Source organism: Apodemus sylvaticus, chromosome 7 (assembly GCF_947179515.1).
Source record: "Apodemus sylvaticus chromosome 7, mApoSyl1.1, whole genome shotgun sequence".
Lineage (NCBI taxonomy): Eukaryota > Metazoa > Chordata > Mammalia > Rodentia > Muridae > Apodemus > Apodemus sylvaticus.
Genome location: NC_067478.1, coordinates 17,773,256 through 17,793,341, shown reverse-complemented (window position 1 = coordinate 17,793,341; position 20,086 = coordinate 17,773,256). Strand labels below are relative to the sequence as shown.

General features: G+C 43.0%; 1 protein-coding gene across 1 annotated transcript in view; it reads right to left on the bottom strand.

The window, feature by feature from the left end:
• Nucleotides 1-3,401: 3,401 nt before the first annotated feature.
• Nucleotides 3,402-20,086, bottom strand: part of Col6a5 (collagen type VI alpha 5 chain) — a 99,910-nt gene continuing 83,225 nt past the window's right edge. The window contains exons 38-41 of the mRNA XM_052187443.1: nt 10,899-11,588; nt 9,490-9,586; nt 8,576-8,808; nt 3,402-4,620 (exon numbers count right to left, since the gene is read on the bottom strand). Of these exons, the coding sequence (XP_052043403.1) occupies nt 4,601-4,620; nt 8,576-8,808; nt 9,490-9,586; nt 10,899-11,588 (1,040 nt within the window). The 3' untranslated portion in view covers nt 3,402-4,600. The remainder of the gene's footprint in view (nt 4,621-8,575; nt 8,809-9,489; nt 9,587-10,898; nt 11,589-20,086) is intronic.

Here is a 20,086-nt window from a genome sequence, read left to right as displayed (position 1 = left end):
TAAGTGGTTTAAAAAAAAAAAGAAAAGAAAAGAAAAAAATTTTTTCTCAATGCAAAATCCATATTCTGTTTGAGAACCAGAATCTTGAAAGAAGAGAGGCCAACAGGGTCTAACCTACAAGGTAAGGCTCCCCTGTTTAATCCCCTTTGCATACAGACTGATCATTAGTAGGTGTCTGCCAACAAAGGCCCGAGTTCCTAGTGATTAATGTGGTGTTCTCATGTTGAGCAATGGAAAGCTACAGAAGAAACGAGCCAGTGACAGTGTCAGAGATCTGGGCTCAGATCGCCACGGTTCCAGCAGCAGGTGAATGGTACTGACAGGTTCCTCTAGACACATAAGAGGGGACTTCCATTCGAAGAGGCTGAGCAGGACCTGCGCAAGCGCCCAGCTACACCAGGCAGCGTTTTACCCCAAGGCTCACACTCAGACCAGAGAGTCAGGAATCACAGTTAAGCATGGCAAATGAGGTTTTCCAGAGACATCACAGGGCTCTTAGTCATCTATAATTCTGACCAGCTGTTCTAAGTGCACCCTCTCATGTCATGTAAGGTTGCAGGGGCTTAACAGGTCATTTCTAAAAAAAAAAAAACAAAAAACAAAAAACAAAAAAAACAACTTACTGGCAAAATGGGTTCTTAATACACACATCATGGTTCCGTTTGAGGAAATTCCAATTGATTATTATATTGTGGAATGTTCGAGAATTTTAAAAAGTTTGCTCTTTAAAAAAAAAAAAGGCAAAATGACCAACTGTTTTTTCAGCAATTCACCTTGCTTTCTGCAGCCTCCCAGCCCAGCCACACTGGCCGATGCACAAGCCCGGCTAGATGCGGCCGACACGTCCCCCTCTGAGATCTACAGATGCACAGCTCTGACTTTGCGGGGTTTGTCGTCACTCATGCCGCTCTCCTCCTTGTCCCTAAATCTTGTTTAACGTCTATGACTCTGCTCTGCCATCTCTTCACGTGGCTTGCCATCACTAAGTGCCAGGGACTGTCCCAGCGATGTGATGCGCCAAGCAGAGATACTCCTGGGCAGCTTCCCACAAGGCCATGGGCCCTTAGCGCATGGTGAGAGCCCAGGGGGAGTGGCCCCAGGGACCATGAAATATACACTAGGCGGGGTTACTCTGCCTCAATGGCTAATCTTCACTGTCAGCCTTACTGGGTTTTGCATCACCATAACCCATCTGCAGGTGCATCTGTGTTTCCAGAGAGCCTTAGCTGAGGTGGGAAGACTCACCCTGAAGGCTGGTGGAGTCATTGTATGGACTGAAAAAGACTGAGCAGCAGCATTGGCCTCTCTCTGTGACTACAGATGTGGGGGACCAGTTTGTTCAGCTCTTCCCACCAGGTAGGCCCCTTCGTGACAAACGGTACCCTTAAAGTGTAAGCAACAATAATCCCTCCCCCATACTCAAGGGAGTACATACACACGCACACAAATACATACATACATACATACATACATACATTTAAAACAGATATTATTTTGGGTTTAAATGGCCAAAATATATACTTATTCAGGAAGCTCTTCACAATTACAGTGAAATGCTTGTCTAGTGAAATAATGTGTCCTTTATCTTCCTCTTGCCCGTGTGCATGTGAATGTATAGGTGTGTATGTGCATGTGAACTGTACATGTGAAGGCCAAAGGATACCTCAGATGTCATTCCTTAGGTGTACTACCCTCATCTCCCTCCCCCTCTCGCCCTCCCTCTCTCCCCTCTCCCCTCTGTTGTTTTTGAGACAAGGTCTCTCACTGGCCTGGAGTCACCAAATAGTCTAGGCTGGATGGCCCGTGAGCTCTAGAAACACGCCTGTCTGCCTCCACGGCTCTGGGATCATCACAATCATTGCCGTGATAGCTGGCTTTTTTACAGGGGCTCTAGGGCTTGAAGTCAGACTCTCGTGCTTGCAAACCAATCGATTCCGTGCCTGAGCTGTCTCTCAGGCCTGTTCCGCTTATTTCTTATATGCATCAAGCTGTGCTGTGCTCCATACAACCTCAAATGACTACTCGTGTGTCTGTGACCACTCTATGACTTCACGTGTGTCATGTGACCATTCAAGTGTCTCTTGAATGACATAACTCCAGTGACTTTTACTTACTGAAAAATCCTCACGGTGAATGAGATTTGATAGCTATGTTTTTTATTTCCATTCTAATTCCTGACATGATCTTAAATGTATATAAGGATTTACTTAGGTTTTGTATTTGCTTTCCCCTCCCATGACTTCAGTTATTCTCTCTTAAACTATATATTACCAATCATCTAGGCATGTATAAAGAATTTCTCTATTAAGCCCTTAAGAAGAAATAAGAAGTCATGGTGCCGATTAGATGCCCCACCTCACCCCTTCCCACTGTGGAACCTGGCATTTGGCTTAGGAGAGATGCACAGACTCCTTTCCAATGCCCAGATCCTGGGTGGGTTTCAGGTGTCTCATCTATTTAGGCCATAGGCCTGCAGGGGCTAGAAAACTCATTACCAGTACCTGTGTTGATCCACTTCCCTGAAGTGCCATCTCCACCCCTGCAAAGGAGAGACTCCGCCCCAAGGCGGAGGATGATGGGATATTCTGTTTATCTTGTTCCTTTATGGCCATTCTTTAGATGTCACAGAGTGTCATTTTCCTGGCACTGAATCCTCAGGCTCTCTTGTTGCTGTCATCTTTTACTAGAGGACTCCTAGTCATAAAGGACACCAGGCATTGCTTCTCCGGCTTTTGAATATATGAGTGGTGCCACAGTGTATCTTTCTGCGACTTTTTCTGAATCAATGTTATCTTTGAGACTCATACATGTTTATGAGTGCAGTTTATTGGTTTGACTGCCCTGTAATACTGTTATACATGGCTGCTTTTAACTCTGCAGTGACACATGGTTTTGTACAGTTCCTGTGTATATGTATGAAAGCTTTATAGATCCACCTATTGATGGGACTGTTGCTGAGCTGAAGGATATGGTTAGATACAGAACAGATATTGCTTCAGTGTTGTCCAGTGTTGTAACACCGGCAATGTGATGTCTATTAGTGCATACTCTTTGACACCACTATCACTTTCAGGTTTAAAGATCTGATGTAGCCTTCATGCTTCTATTAAGACACACTGACAAAAGTTCTTAGAGAAAAACAAAACTATTAAATAGACTTTTAGAGATTTCCAAGGCACTAACTGGCTACTTAAAATTAAATGACTGTGTTATTTTTAAATTCTGTAAAGGCCAACAGTCACAGTAAGGAGAATTACGTGGAATAAGACATCGTCCGTGTGTTATCCCCCAGCATATTCATTGCATTTTCATATGCTCATTGGTTTGGTAATTACTTGTTGCCTTAAACTAATTGAATGATTTTATTAATATATAATAATTGTACAAAATAATGGGTTTCATTATGCCATTTCCAGACAGCATGTAAAAGACTCTGATAACATTCACTTCCTCTGAATCTTCTTTTATTCCCCCCTCCACTTCCAAATCCATTTTACTTCACATCTTCTCAATCCCCCAGTCCTGGAATTCCATATATGGGAGAAGACATACGATACTCGTCTTTGTGAGACTAGCTTAAGTTACTTAACATGAAAGCCTACAGTTCTGTCCATGTTCCTGCAAATCACATGACTTTGTTCTTCTTTATGCCTGACTAGTACTCCACTGCCTGTGTATGCCATGTCAGACTGAATGGGTATGTGACTAACTCACTACTGCTTTGTCTTATCCTGTATGTGTGTTTCCGAAGTAGGTCTAATGTGCTCTCCTGGGCTTCTGAACAGTCTGAGTCAGACTAGTCAATAAGAATGCACAGAATAAGTTTCTAGGTCAGACTTAGGGTTTTTGTTGTTGCTGTTTGGGTTTGGTTTTAGAGACCATTTTTGAGACACTGTTTAAGAATAGCTCCATTTCCATATTCATATGTAGATATGATTTCTTTTGCAGTAAACTCAAGTACACACAATGCAAAGCACACAAAAATAGAAAACAAGTGTTCCCAACACGAGGAAGCAGTTCATAGAGCAGCCTCTCCTCCCCTTTTCTTTGTTATGAATTTATTACTTTATAAATGTAAGAAAACCCACTGACTACAGGTAATCATTGTTAAACGTAATCTCAGGGTCCCATGAGAACCAACACCACTGAGTTTAGGGTTACATAGATGGGTGAAAAAGACAATTGGGACAATCCAATTACAAATTGTTTTTACTTCAGGGTCTAATTTGAGATGTAGATGTGATGACGATCATGACAAAAATCTTCTTTTGGCAGACAATCATCCAAACTGATCAAAGTGAGGGCGCCAAGCTGTCTCGGGGAGCCTGTTGCCCTTCTGCTCAGCGTTCCCATTCCTCCTGAGAGACGAAACCCAGTCCTAGTTTTGAAGGTCTGTTCTTTGATGTCTCTATCCTGAAGAGTCTGTCCCTTGGGTTTGGGACTGAGAAGTAAATTTAGCTCTAGTTCCTGCCCCTACCCTTCTAATAAGTGGCTGACACTTTTTGGCTGGAACCGGCTGGAACCGGCTGGAACCGGCTGGAACCGGCTGGAACCGCAGGGGAGCCCCATCCGCTGGCGGGCACTCTTCTCTCCTGCTGGCTCATCTTGCATCTTCGCCACCTGTTAAGCAGGAAAGACACCCTGCTCTTAGCGTAGTCACAACACTGGAGAACAGCGTTTCCTCCCAAGCCTACTTCTGTGGGTGCCAGATAGGAATCAAACACAAGAAGCAACAATAACCCTTGCTGTCTTCAACAGTCAAACTAAAAGTCCAACCTAGAGCGATCTAGGAGGTCCATGGAGAAAAACAAAAACGTGACCACTGGTAAAACTGTGTAAAGTATAGGACTGTGAACACAAGTCTCTCTGGCCTACCGATTTGAAATTCCCTGCTTGGCGACTTTAGTAGATACAATTATTATGTGATCATTTGAAGTGGGTAATGACTATTTGCAATGTCTGGCTCTACTCAGAATTCCTGTGGCCTTTTCATGGAATTCATTTACAGGGCCACATTCCTCCCCTCCCCCGTCCACCTGCTCCTGACCTCCCCCACATAAGCTTTTGATTGCTAATACCAGCCCCTGCTATCCCTCAGAGGCTGCTGCCGACGATGGAGTGGGTCAGTGAGTACACCTGAGGTCCTGCCCTAGGGAAGCTCTCCGTGTCCATCAGGGATCTGGGAGGGAGAAGACCCAACCTCAGGCTCTGATCAGGATAGCTCTGCCTCCTAACTCAGAAAGAAGCCTAGCTCCAGGCCTGGTCCAGACTTTGGCTGCCCTCTATGGGACAGTGCTGGAATAGCACCTCATTTGGAGGCTACTCCTTCCCCAGGATGCTTCCTCCATCGCTTGATGAACTAACTCTCCTGTGACTATTCCACGAATGGATCTCATGAACATAGGTTGTCACCTCAGGGAGAGCTTCAGGGGAAGACGGCTAAGTACCTGTCTCCATGGGAGAAGTCATGTCCTTTTGCCCTGCACCTTGGAAAGTTTCTAGATTTCTAAACCTAAATTTTCTTAACAATTTAAAAGTCGTTAAAAGTATGAAACCGCAACACGCTGTAAAAGCTGACATTTAAAAATGAAGCTTCCGTGGAGGCCAGAGAGGTGACTCAGAAGAGAAAAGCCAAGCCCGCTGACTTGAGGTCAATCCCTGGAGCCCATGTTTGAAAGCCCAATGTGGAGGAAGCATTTAGAATCCCAGCGTTCCTACGGTGAAGTGGGAAGCAGAGACAGGAGAATAACCCAGAAGCTTGCTGGTAAAGCCAACCTAGGGTGTGCATTCCTCCTCCGCCTCCTCCGCCCTCCTCCTTCTCCTCCCCCCTCCCCCTTCCCCCTCCTCCTCTTCTCCTCCTCTTCCCCCTGGAATATGCACTCCTCCTCCTCTTCCTCTTCCTCCTCTTCCTCTTCCCCCTGGAATATGCACTCCTCCTCCTCCCCCCTCCTCCTCCAAACAGGGCAAAAGAGAGAACCGACTGGGTGCTCTGCCCTCTACCCTGCCCACATAACACACTCATACACATTCACACTCAGACGTACAGCAATAACAACATTTAACATGTATTCAATGGCACTTCCATATTTCTTTCATCAGATGAGGTTTCATGTAGCCCAGGCTGACCACGGCCTCCTGCTCCTCCTGCCTAAACCTCTGGAGAACTTGAATCACAAACAGATGCCACCATTCATAGCCATGTTTCTCTTTTAGCTCATCCAACAAAACCTAAATTCCATAGTGGTTTGATATCAGCTGTCCACTGTATACAATATGTTTAAATCAGATAATTTATCCCCTTAAACTTCTCCTTCATCCCACTTCCAGCATTGGATTTCATTCCAACTGTAAAAATTTGTATGCATTAAACTTTAAATTAGTTTTCCAATCATACCTTTATGTTGGGGAACTCTCTCTCTCTCTCTCTCTGTGTGTGTGTGTGTGTGTGTGTGTGTGTGTGTGTGTGTTTAATTTCCTATGTCTATAAGTCTAGGTATCAAATTTTTGTCAAGATGGGATATTATTAGAATTTACCACAAATGTGTGTGTGTGTGTATAAACTTTGATCATTTTAGCAGGGAAAAGTAAGCATTATATTGGAAATTTATTAATTATATGGATAATTTTCATAGTATTTCTAACTATGGTCTGACCATTTCCACCCAATCTCCAAAGCTTCCTAGGAAGATCTTATATCTGGGCTACAGTACCTTGATCAGATGCAGGACGGCTAAGAGACATGCCATACTCCTGGGGTAGGGGTGGGGCAGGGCATTGGTAAGAGATGAAAGAAGGCCTCCAAGATTTCTCACACATACAACATGCTCTTTAAGACTAGCTCTTTAGATAGCCACACTCTGGCAAGTCTCTCTGTGTCCCCATTAGAGATGATGTATGCACTCCAGAGGGGAAAATACCCACCTTACCCAAGCTCCTCAGAGATGGAGGACCACAGCAGCTGGGCAGACTTTAGAGATTGTGAACTAGGTTGACAATTGAACCCAAGCTGGCACTGGGGACTCCTCCTGTCCATACAGCCATCCATCAGCTCTGTCATCAAAGCTACAGAAAGCTAGTACTCACTGAATCTTCACTTTAGGCCACATGCCGTTTGAAGTGTGTCACATACATTTAGTGCTTGCATTAGGCTATGATGTAAGCTCTGTTAACATCTTTACTTTGCAGTCAAGGAAACAGAGGCCCAGATAGGCAGAGCAGCACACCCAACGTCAGATACTCAGTGACTGAAGAAACCTTCAAGTACTGTTTCCAAAGTGCGCACAAAACGCACAAAACACTACCTCTGTAAGCTGGTTCCTCAGATAGTGTTTGTGGTTGGACAGATTTGACTATGGCTTCTCTCTCAAACTCAGTGTCTACCGATTCATGAAGAACAATGAAATCTCCTGCAAACACAGACTACTTACTTGTAGTTTCTCAGAAGCATTGGATCTTATACATCATAATATCTAGTTGAGGGACTCCTATTTGAAAAGGCTGATTCGCACTCAGGATCTACAACACTAGGTGGGTGGGTCTCAAGCATCAGACTGCATGAGACTCCCTCGAAAGTTCTGACACTTTAGTTCAGTTTGTCTAAGGTGGGATCTGAGAATCTGCATAACCAGTGAGGGCTAGATGGTGCTGATGTTGCTGGGGTTAGATTGTGCCAATCTGGTATTCAACAGTGACCAACCCTGAGACGCATCAGGAACGATCCAGGCAGGATTCACGGCAGTGTTTTCCACACTTGACCATAGGTTTACCTACAGGCCAATCTGGTGGCAGCATTTTCTTAACTGATATTCTCTCTTTTGGGATGAATCTAGTCCATGTCAAGTTGAAACTAAAAACTAGCCAGTAGAACAATCTAGAACAAGTAGAGTCATGTTTCTAACTTCAGTGTGATCCATACATATTCAGTAGACAATAATTTCCCTGCAAGATCCTGGAGCAGAGCAGAACTCTGGGCTGCCACTCTAGAGACCTTTGTGGATTTCTGTTCTCCATTCCTTACTTCCTCTTTAACTACAGATCCATAACTAAGCCCCACCCTTACCTGGGAAAGAAGGTGCCCTTGGCCCTCACATAGATCTCAGATTCCATCACAACAGCCTTGTCCTCTCCAGGCACTGAAACCTTGACTCAGCAAGTAGGCAAGAGCTCAAAGCTGGATGGCTTGGGTTAGAAAGGCAGAGCTGAAGGCAGGCGCCCCATCTGCCAGAGGATGCAACTCCTGCCTTCCTAGAAGGTTGTGGTTCTCATCCTCATCCTCACCATCCCCCTCACCCTCACCCTCACCCTCACCCTCATTTTTCCTCCTGCTTCCCAGCTCCCTGACTCCACACTAAATCCTCAGAGCTCCCTTCTTTGGTTGTTCTGAACACAATCAGCTCCCTTCCTACCTTTCCGAGATGTTATCTCCTTTGCCCTCTTATGTCAGGGCATTCCTTGGCTTCCTGGATAAGCAGCAGCTCTTTTATGTCTTGTCTACTTCTCCTTGACCCCATGGTTTTCAACCCCATGGGAAAAGACCAGCCAGACAAGAGGCACTTCAGGGTCTTCAACAGGTTACCTTGTTTGTCATTCACTGGAGCTGCCGTCTCTTCGGAGCATGGCTCTTCCTGATCCTTCACCATCAGTTCCCCAGAGGAGAGGAGCAGGTACAACTTCTGCATCAGATCAGCAGTGCTCTCTGAAAAGTTGCCGTGACTGTTCCCTAGCAGGAAGAAATGCTGCTCCTGAGAGCCAATGTCTCCAGACAGCTCAGTCTCTCCGACCTCGATTTTGTACACCTCGGGGATGAGTCTGGGGTAAAAGAGAAAAGAAATTAAAATGGTTAGCCAAGTCCCTTGTAAGATTAAGTGCAAATCTAGCCACATACCAGAACAGAAATCCATCTTATGCACGTGATAGGAATAGTCCTAGTGGGGTTTATGCATGCAGGGGCAATCTTCTAATATTCAGAAGGAGAATTAAATGCGTATTTGTCTCAGAGGTTTAGGATTCCACACCAGTGTTGTTTTCATCGCTGAAGTTTTATTGGGTACTTGGGGTTTTGCTTCGCAAAGTCAGAATCATTCCTGCAGCTCTGACACATGCTTTCTGAAAGGCAGAATGCTTTCTCTGTCATGTTTTAGTTCCAACCTTTGAAACTGTAAGCTTTGCTTGGGAACTAGCCAATCTGAGTTGCATTATGTAGTTATCAATATGAGATAGTTTTAATAAAAGCAACATATATGGTTGTAATATAAAATGCGGTCCTGTATAATACAGATCTTGTTCTGTCTTCTGCTAGCCAATGATATCATCACCAACACAACATTTAAAAAACCCTTGCCCAGCCCAAATCCTGTGTCCTGAAATGAAAATGTCATTTACTTCACATTCTTAGATTATGGCCCACTAACGCCAGACTAGCTATCACTTCGCATTCTTAAGAATCATTTCCTGAGCTCTACTCCCCACATCTGAAATTTCTTAACTCACAACACACTGTCTTCTGTGCCAGTATTCTCTGGGCCAGGGAAAGTGAGATTAGCACACTTGGCTTGCAGGTCTCTGCTGGGATATTTGTTGATAGCACCTGGAGACAGAGTGGAATTCTTAGTTTAGTTTTTACCTTCCCATGTAATGCCTATCACCCCAAAAGTTGGTTCATCTTTTCCTGCAGATGGAAGTCACTTAAAAAACAAATTTGTCTTGTGAGGAACTTTGCAAAGTCGGCATGCTGGCATTGAAAGATCTTGTTCTTGCCAAGTCAATGAGATACAGCAATAATTTAATTAAAAGTTCCCATGCTCTGTGATACAATTCAAGGACATCTCTGAATTCCTTCTGTTATCTCTTCCACCCTCAATCTACACACCCAAGAAACTGAGGCTCTTCTCAATAGGCTCCTGTTAGCCACTGAAGTTGTCTTCCCTATTTCTACCTTGGGGTTGAAAGAAGGTACTGTTTTTGACTCAGTAGTAAATATATTGCCTGAATTCCATGATTCCTAACTCTAAGCTGAGTCCTGGGATTGTGTGTGTGCCAGAACCCCTAAAATCCTGGGTAACCCTAGCAAGCTCCCAGCCACTGCAAATAACCACACAGCATGGCTTTCGCTCTGTCCCTGATTCCTAGCACAGTCCAGGACTTGGTTAATACTCTAAAAACTTAGTCTATTCCATACCTCTGCCTAAAATTACAATGCCAAGGACAGAAACCAAAGTAGCTACTCTCAGAGTGCCACAGTAGAAAGACACATTTCAAATCTCTGTGTGGCTGCATTTAAGCTAGATGTTGAAGAGAGGCTCTAGAAAATATCTGTACATAGAAGTCATAAGAATTCAAATCAGAAAAAAAAAGAAATCAAATCATAACTAAGACTGGTTAAAAATGACAAGGTAGACCAGATGTCCTTGGTAAAAGTGGAGGGTAGTGACAGTGGGGGGTTTATTCATTATAGTAGTACACTTTGTTAAGGGTTGAGTAACTACAGTGCAACTTAATAGAAAAGAACATAGTCCTAAGGTCAGAATGTGTGGGGTTGAGTCTAGAATTTACCAGGCATTAATTATGAGCTTTTGAGCAATTTATTTAATGTATTCAAACCTTAGTTTTTCCTTTATAGAAAAGGGATCTGAATTCTTCCCTCTAAGGGCTATACTAAAGATTAACTGATGTAACCAGTAAGAGAACAAAACACTTAGCATATGTTCAGAAGTCAGGCTTAAAGGAAACCTTTCAACTATTTGAGGATCTCCTGCCTAGACCTGTGCCCAACATGAACAGGCTTTTCCTGAGATTCTCCAACTGCCTCCTGTTCACATCCTACCACTCTCTGATTGACTGCACACAGAGACATTGAGACATTAATAAAGCAACAACGGAGAGAAGCTTGAGTGACTTACGTCTGATTGAATGAACAAATGGCTTGATGAACTTGATGATATAGTCCAAATCTGGCTTGTGTACCCGGCCAAGCCGGACTAAGTGATGATCCAGAGGGTGGCTTGCTAAGTCTTCTAACTCCATGTCATTGTGTATAGGACCAAAGGAAAATACAAATATGGAGTAGCCTTGGCACTTGGCTCTCAGAGATGCATTCCTTAAAACTTCTTTGTCTAAAGGGTTTGTTTCACCTGCAGTTACTATAAAGATAACTTTGTTTTTCCTCAGATTGGGAGTTCCTACAAAGACATTGTCAATTGTCCACTGAAGGGCATCCCCAATAAAAACATCTCCATTGAGCTGCTGAAGAGATTCTTGGAGATGATGCTTCATTTGGTGAACTGTGTTGTAAGTGACCAAATCGAATTCTAGGTAGACTGGGCATTCTTCGGTGTTTGGTAGATAGCCTGGAGGAGAGTAGGTCAGGACAGCCACTCTGTCTCCTAAGACAGAGGTCAGTGGAGCTGGGGCGATGTGAAAGTAATCAAGTACTGAAGTTATTAAAGTTCTCATTTCCTTAAACTCATTACGTCCTCCTACTTGTTGAGAAGCATCAATGAGGAAAGCCACGTCCATGTAATATTCTTGAAGAGAAGCATCCCCAGGCTCATAAGCAAGACCCAGTTCCTTTCTGCCATGACTCTCATGTTCTGCAATAGAGAAGCTTTCGTCACTAACAGTGAAAGGGCTAACTTGAAACTCTAAGACATCAATGTAAACACATGCCATGGGATGCTACTGCTCTTCATTCCCACACCATGACAGGCACACTAATCAATCTCAGCACTTGTCCTGAAATGCATTCTTCAAATCTGCCTTTGCTTGGTTCAGAGTTATTTCCATTTGACACATAGTGTCACATAAGAAACCTACTTGCTACCAACTTCTGAAATGACTGATTTGACTCCAAAATATCTCAATGTAAGAAAAGAAATAACTATATGTCTAGTCTTAGCTCTTCCTCGTGGTTACAAATCCCAGCACTCATTCACATTTACTGACTATTTAATTACAAGGAGTAAACACAAGAGAAAATACAGATGTCAAAATTATAACTCATGGGCTGGAATGTATGGTAGATAAAAGCAACATCATAGGGCAGGTATGAGTCAGCACTGACTTTAGAACCTTGCTGCTATGTAAGATATGGCAATCTTTAAGACTTGGCCCATGACTAGATAAGGAACTCACATCATGAGGGAGGTCAAATGGTATCAGTAAGCACTGCCTAAATCAGTTAACACTAATTTCTTTCTACAAATTCTCAGAGAAGAAATTAATACCCCAATTTACACTTGTGTGTCTATCTATCTCTGCATGTATGTGTGTGTGTGTGTGTGTGTGTGTGTGTGTATGTGTGTGTGTTAAAGAAACCCTGTCTCAAATATTTTAAAAAAGAACTGATATTCATCATTTCTTAGAAGGTCTGTTGAATTTGTGGTAAAACCATGGGAAAACTTCAAGTACAAATTCAATCATTTTGACAAGCTAGTTAGCTTATTTCTTCTTGAATGAACTATGGTGATTTTCATATTGTAAGACATTGTGTCTAATTTATATGCAAAAGTGGCTCATTACATCCCCGTTACCCTTTTGAAAGCTGTAGAACACAGAAGATGCCTCCACTCTCTTTGCTAACACTGGTTATTTGAGACTACTTTTTCTGGTGAATCTGATTCTATAACTTGATCAATTTTATTGATCTCAGAGATCTGACTCTTGGCTTTACTGATTTTTATCACTTTTTGTTCATTGGCTTCCTTCTGCCCACTCTGGGATTGCTTGCCTTTCTGTTTCTGGCTTAAGATGGAAATTGAGGTGACTGATTGGAAGCTATTCATTTAAGCATAAGCATTTAATATTAAAATTCTGGAATGTCGGTTTAATTTGTATTTCTTCCAAAATGCTTTCCTGATTTCTTTATTGATATCTTTTTTCAGCCATGGATTATTTTAAAATGTTTTATTTATTTTCTAAAGGCTTGGGGATTTTTCAAAGACCCTTCTAATTATTTTGACTTTAGCTCTATTTGGGTCAGAAAATGTTTTTGCTATGACTTGAATCCTTCAACATTCTCAAGCATTGTTCTAACACATGGACACAACATGGTCTATTTTGGCAAGTATTTCATGAGCATTTCAAGAGAATGTTCACTCTGCTCTTGGGTGGAATGTTCTGGAAATGCCAAGTAGTTTACATTAGTTGATAATGTTACCGTGTGTCTGTTCTCTGTGTTTTTCTATCATATACTGGGAGAGAATATAGAAAATCACTGATTTTTTTTTATTCTAATTATTGAACTTTTTTTTCATTTGAGTAATTTCCACTGCTATATTTTCAAGTAGCCTGCTATTTACTTGAGCACTGGAGAAATGGCTCAGTGGCTAAAGGCTCCTGCTGTGCTGGCATAAGTATCTGAGTTTGAATCCCAGCCCCCAGGTAGAAGGTTGGCTATGACTGCACCCGTAATCCTAGCACTGTGGGGTGCAAAGACAGGAGGTTTCTGGGGCTCACTAGCTGCTACTCACCAAGTGTCCTACTCTGTGAGAGTGTGCTCATACACACACACACACACACACATGCACACGCCACACAAACAGGCACTGTACTCTGGTGAGTCATGTCGGGAGAGCACCTACAGATCTCTGGAGTTCTCTTGCACAGCTCTCTTCTCTGTCTGCGAAGCTTAGACCTCGGGCTCCCTGAGCTCTCAGTTCCCTTTCCTCATCTCTGGGAACTCATGGGCTCACCTAAAATTCTCACTTCACACAGAATCTCAGGTATGGGAAGCAGAGACTCTGCTGCTCACCTCCTGTGTCTCGGTCTCCCAGGATCTGACTTTTGCCTCCTAAAGTCCAGTGTCTTTCTTTTTAATGTATTTATGTATATGTACACTGTCACTCTCTTCAGACACACCAGGAGAGGGCATCGGATCCCATTACAGAAGGCTGTGAGCCACCACGTGGTTGCTGGGATTTGGACTCAGGACCTTCGGAAGAGCAGTATGTGTTCTTAGCCACTGTTACCTCATCTGTGTGGATTTCTTTTCCTGGATTTGGCCCCTCTATTCTACCTGAGGAGGTTCTGTTACAAAATATTGATCAGTACACGTGTGTGTGTGTGTGTGTGTGTGTGTGTGTGTATTGAGAAGGTGGTGGTGATTGCTTCTTTCAAAGCATAAACAACTGGCCACACATGTGCTAGGTTCTTAGTACATTTATAGAAACTGGCAGGATTTGGCACTTCATACGCCTGTTTGAAATGTACAGGGCTCCCATTCCCTACCAGAACCCCAGTGTGACATTCTTATGGAACGTATGGTCCTGATTAAATATCAGCAGAAAATAAGTGTGTCCTGTAGTGCTGTTCGCTGTCGGCACTACGTCATGCACAGCGCCATCAAACCATATCTGGGGTTCACAGCCACAGCACAGGAGGGCCTGACTGTGCTGAGGAGAGAATGGGCTTCCTGCCTTTTGGGGATTCACAGTTCTGGGCCTGACTGACCTCTATCTGTGTTATCACCAAGAGCTCGGTTTCCAACTCTCAGTTACCAGTCTTTTTAGGGGCCAACCAGCCGACTTCCATAAACATAGAGGCCATGATCACACCGATGCTATAGTAGGAGAGGAAGGACTGACTGACTGACTGGAGTTGTCAAATGCCATTCCATGTATGCCTAGAAATATCACTTTCTCATTTTTAGTTTTGTTTTTATAATAAACTAAAATCTCATTTCCCCCTTCCAAGTACCCAGCAACAAATCCTTTTCCAAAGAGGCAAAAACCACCTACAAGAAACCCTTAAAAATAGGCTCCCTCTGTACTTAGATTTTCATGAAAAAAACAAAAAAACAAAAAACAAAAAAAACAAAAAACCTCCCAAAAACTAAATATAGATGACCGTACTTTGAAAACTCTAAAATTTAGTCCAACCTTAAAGTAGGATTGTTCTATTTTTGAGTCTAAATTTATGTTATTTGGGAAGGTTCAGGCTTTGGAAATATTTCTCTTTTAAGAAAACCTGGCGGGAGCCTAAATAAAACATGTACACAGCTCGCAGCAATGCTCAACGTTCTCCCCAGATGTCAACGTAACTAAATTCTTGCCTTCGGTTCTGAGGAAGAACAGAGTTAAAAGGGCAGAGGGGCCGAGATCTGGCTCACCGCCACGCGCAAGACTTGGATGGAACCAATGATGTGGTCAGGCTTCCTAGGAAGTGCTCTCCAGAGAGAAGCCCATCTTTAACCAAGGATGGTGAGCCTGGAGCCAAGCGGGGGTGGGAGGGAAATTTAGGGAGCGGGGAGCATCTGAAGAAATGAGCCCTCTGTACAGGATGAGTGTGCTAAATCAGTAGGGTTGTCGGTCATGGCACTTGTGGGAAATCTCATAGGCATTTGTGAGGGATCCAGTGGCCTGCCTTGGACCGCAGCCAGTGCCAAAATAAGCCATGGGTTTTTTCTTTTCATCTTCTTTTCAGTTGTTATTGTTGTTTTGTTTTGTTTTGCTTTATGTTTGTTTATTTTTCAAGACTGGGTTTCTCTGTGTAGCCCTGGCTGTCCTAGAACTCCTTCTGTAGACCAGGCTGGCCTCAAACTCAGAGATTCGCCTGCCTCTGCCCCCTGAATGTTGGAATTAAAAACATGTTGCAGTAACTTCACATCTTAGTCAAGGGTTGTTGGTTTGTTTGATTTTTTTTGAATAAGCTACAAAGGTAATTTATGTATTGAGTTCTATTCGTGTGAAAAATATCTGATTTTTTTCTTTTTAAAAAATGGTGTGTGTGTTATCTTTGTATGTGTGTGTTATCTTTGTGTGTGTGTATGTGGTGTGTGTTTGTGCATACATGTCTATGCACCATATGCATGCCTGGTGCTCAGAGAGGCCAGAAGAAGGTGCAAGACCCCCAGAAACTGGATGATTATGAACCACCATGTGATGCTGAGAATAAAGCCCAGGTCGTCTGAGCCACTGAGCAGCAAGCTCTTAACCCCCAAACCAGCCCTTAGATCCCCATGGAGCAGGTATTGTTCAAGCTCAACGTTTCCCCAACTGTAACCCATGAAATTGGCGGTGCTTTCTTTTTGTTTCTGCTTTCTGGTACTAAACCAAGCATTCCATCTACTTTAGGTCTTGGGTTCAGGTCTCCACCTACCTTCTGTCATCAAATCTTCCTTTTAGCATGAGACTGGGATAGCCACTGCTCCAATTCATACCTGAGCAGACCTAAGCATGCAGATGTCCAGTGATTTAGTCAAGAAACAAAAGCCTATAAGTAGAATCTTTCCCAATCTGTCACAATGGCAGACTCCTTCAGATGAAGGAGTCATCAAACGTCAGGGTAGACCAGAAACAGTAAAGTGCACACTAACCAGGTAGAGAAAGGCTCCGGGGCCTGATCTGAAGAAAGTTGTCTTCAGTCTATTGGTATTCCTTCTGACAGAAGCCATCAGGGAATATTTTCTTCTAAAAGTATGTCATGACATAAATAAAATTAGCCTTCCTTTTCCTCCAGTGGGCCTTACAGAGCAGTGGTTATGGACAGGTCTTAGGAGTTTGAGTCTTATTTCTGCCTGTTGTTAATCAGTGACCCCCGACCCCGGCTCGTCTCTAAGCCTCAGTTCCTCTCTACAAAATGCCATGATAATACTTGACACTCTCACAAGGTTTTGAAAAAAAAAAAAAAGGAATTTGCACAGTTCCCAACAAATTATAAAGTGCTACACAAATTTAATCTTTATAAGTAAACAAGAAGAAAACTCCTAGGGCTACAAAAATCCTTCCTGCAATGGTAAAATTCTGCAGAATTTCGATAAGAAAAGAAAATGCAGCCTGTTGGCCTCACTTACAGATGCACTCACACGGGCCCCAGAAAGGACGAGTCCACTGCGCGCTTATCTGCAGAGGACTTGGCAGCACTCTACGAACCTCTCCCATCTCACGCAGCGGCCCAGGCCTGTCCTCCCCTCTGTCTGGTGAGGTCATAGGCTAGAGGGTTCCAGAGCCGGGAAAGTAGGGGAGGCAGCACAGTCTGTGCACAGCACTGAATGCCATTAACACGCCGAGGGAAAACCAAAACCCTTGCAACCCTCTTTTTTTTTTTTTCTATGTAAGAACCTCTTCTCATTAAAGCAGAAATAGCTTTAAAACAGAAAGAACAAATGTTCTTCTTGGCCTTGATTTTTCTAGGTGGTTCTCAGATTGTCAGAACATCACTTACAAACCTTTTTGTGCTCAGAAACCAGAGTCAGAAGAAAAGGCCTGCTTCCTGAGGAAAAGCACTACCTCCTTCAAGAATCACTACACCCAAAGCACCCGCAAACTCACCCTCCGGTTTTAATAAAGTTTTGTGTGCTTTATGTTTTCTAGGGGTGTTTATTATAAGCAAGTTTTAAAAATTAAATTGAAAAAAATTTAAATAGCAGAACTGTATTGCCAAAATTATTTGAAAATAACTCTCCAAAATAATGATTCCATTTACGTTGTTTTCAGGTTTGGTAAATGAATGTACTTCATCATTTATCATTTGTAAGTGATCCCATAGCCATAACCAACCACATGACATGCGTTGGTAAAACCGGTCAGGTCTTTGGTGCAGATGACCAGAGGCTGATGCGACACAGACCATCAGCAGATTGACATTCCAAGGATGGCTCGGAAGCCAACTCTGCCATCCAGTGCAGATTTGAGTTTAATCGAATGTATGTACAAATTGAATATGTGGCAGCAAAAATCAAAATCAAATTAACATGCTCAAGAAGAGGTCAATAGCTAAAGATATCCATTCATTGAAGGGACATTATGAGAGTATTTAGAAAAATCAGTACAGAGTTTACAGCAATTTGGGTAATGTTAGACACGATACTGTGTGGGGAAAAAAAATAGAACATGCAGTTGAATAAAGCTGTGGAAAGCAATATGCCTGTGGGGGAGACAAAGGATGCATCCAACACTGAAAAAAGCTCAGTTTGATAAATGCTTTTGAAGTTTTATGCTCAAAATTTTATTATTAGTTTATGGTTCCTTTGAGTTTGTTGTTGTTGTTGTTGTTGTTTTAAATTAAGATCCTGGGGTAATGGTGGTAGCAGCAATGAACAGATGTAGATGCTGTAGCCTCCACCCATACCAGATACTAGAATCACCCTTCAGCTGTGGCAATAAATAAAGGTCTCCAGATACGGCAGTTAAATTCTCAGACCCCACATGATATAAGAAAATCCAGCTCCTGCCAAGTTGTTCTCTAACCCTCTACATACAACACATACACACACACACACACACACACACACACACACACACAAAACAAAGAAACAAATGCACAAAAATTTAAATCCATCATTTTGGGGGCTCCACTTCCTGAACTAACGATTGACTAGGCCCAGGATGAACACTTAGAGGATTCATTTCTAGTGACTCCCCAGATGCAGCTGCCAGGAGGGAGGAACCTCACTGTAAGAGTCACGTGAACAGTTGGTTTCAAACCAGAGGCCATATAGAATCCAGATAGCCTCACAGAGTGGGGCTGAGGATGAGTCTGGTGCAAGCCAGAGCAGGCAGAAGCAGCAGGCGGAGAGGCTAACTGGGGGAGGCGGGCAGGGTTCGGGCATCTTGTGGAAGATGGTGATAGCCCGCTGCCAGCCCACAGGGTGCAGGCACTATAAAATTCTTAAATGGCTGAGACTGAGGACTTTCTCTCAGGCCTCTCCATTCAAGGACAGAAAGGTCAGCCATCAGTGCAGGAATCACATGCTAAGTGAGCAATGCCCTCGGCATATGGAGGCACTCATCGAAGTTACCAACTAATTTGTACCGTGCATCTGGAACTTATGAAGGCTTATTGCTCTGTGAGTAAAGGTTTGGAATCACAACTGACCCCAGAAGGACAGTCCATCATACAGAAAGTCCTTAACAGGTTTTGGCAACTGGTTACAAAAGATTTAAGAGAGAAGAGAAGGGTGGTGTGGGGCGGGGCGGGGCAGGGCAGGGCAGGAAGAGACAGAGACAGACAGACAGCATTTGTGACTCAGACTTATTTATGGGATTAAAGACATAAACATGCCATCCCCGGGTCTGAGGCACTATTCCCAGGCTGTCACAACCTCAGTCCTCTACAGGAATCCCCCCACACTTCAGAACTTTGGTGGGGAAACTGTTTACTTTTTATCCTCCTGATACAAATGTGGACAGGTTATTTCTTTAACCAAACTGAACCCACAGTGGCTGCCAAGGGTCTTGATTGTTCAGACATCTGGAAAGCCAAACAAAAAGCCTTTCTTCTTAAATTGCTGTCATTGTCTCACTATTGATGGTTGCAAGGAAGTCTCCCTCTCTCCCTCCCCCTCCCCGTTCTCTGATCCATTTCCAAAATGGTTGCCTCTAACAAAGCCATCACAAACCACCCTTTCCCACTCTGACCCTCTGCCAAAATGCACTTTATTCTTCTCTATAAGCGAGAATGGATTCCTGTGCCTTGAGGAAAATTGTAATCTCCGTACCATTCAGTGAACAAACAAAATCAACACTATCCAATTAAAAGAGCATCTAACTCTCTTGTTCAGGCTATGCCGACATAAGAGTTTAAAATTGCCTTAATGAAGTCGCATACAGGTTTAATACACAGACACCACAGTATGACACATGTCCAAGTTTACTGAGAATCTTCTTTTTAAAGCGAACACAGCTTCTTTTTCAACTAATAATTGATTAGCTTTTAAATTCTTTACTGTAGTTTTACAAAAGCTAGTTTGGCTATATTAAAAGTAAAGTTCAAATACTTATACTTCCAAAATACTTATGGGGACACAAGTGTTAAATCTAAGAAAAAGAAGAGCTATCCAGGAAGCTGCTGAGAATCAGCAATATGGCATGAAGCTCAACCTTTTTTCTTTTATATTTGCATATTCGAGTCATGCATAGGATACATTGGATACAATACTTAAAATGCCAACATTCTGGCCAAATGGTTATTTTGGAAGATTATAGATGCAGAGTTTGGATGACTGAGTAGTGTGTTTGAAATTTCACATTTTTTTATTTTAACTGTATATTTTCTTTTATGTGTATGGACGTTTTGCCTGCACGTATGACCGTGCATCATGTGTGCACAGTGCATGCGGATGCCAGAAGAGGGCAACAGATTGTCTGGAAGT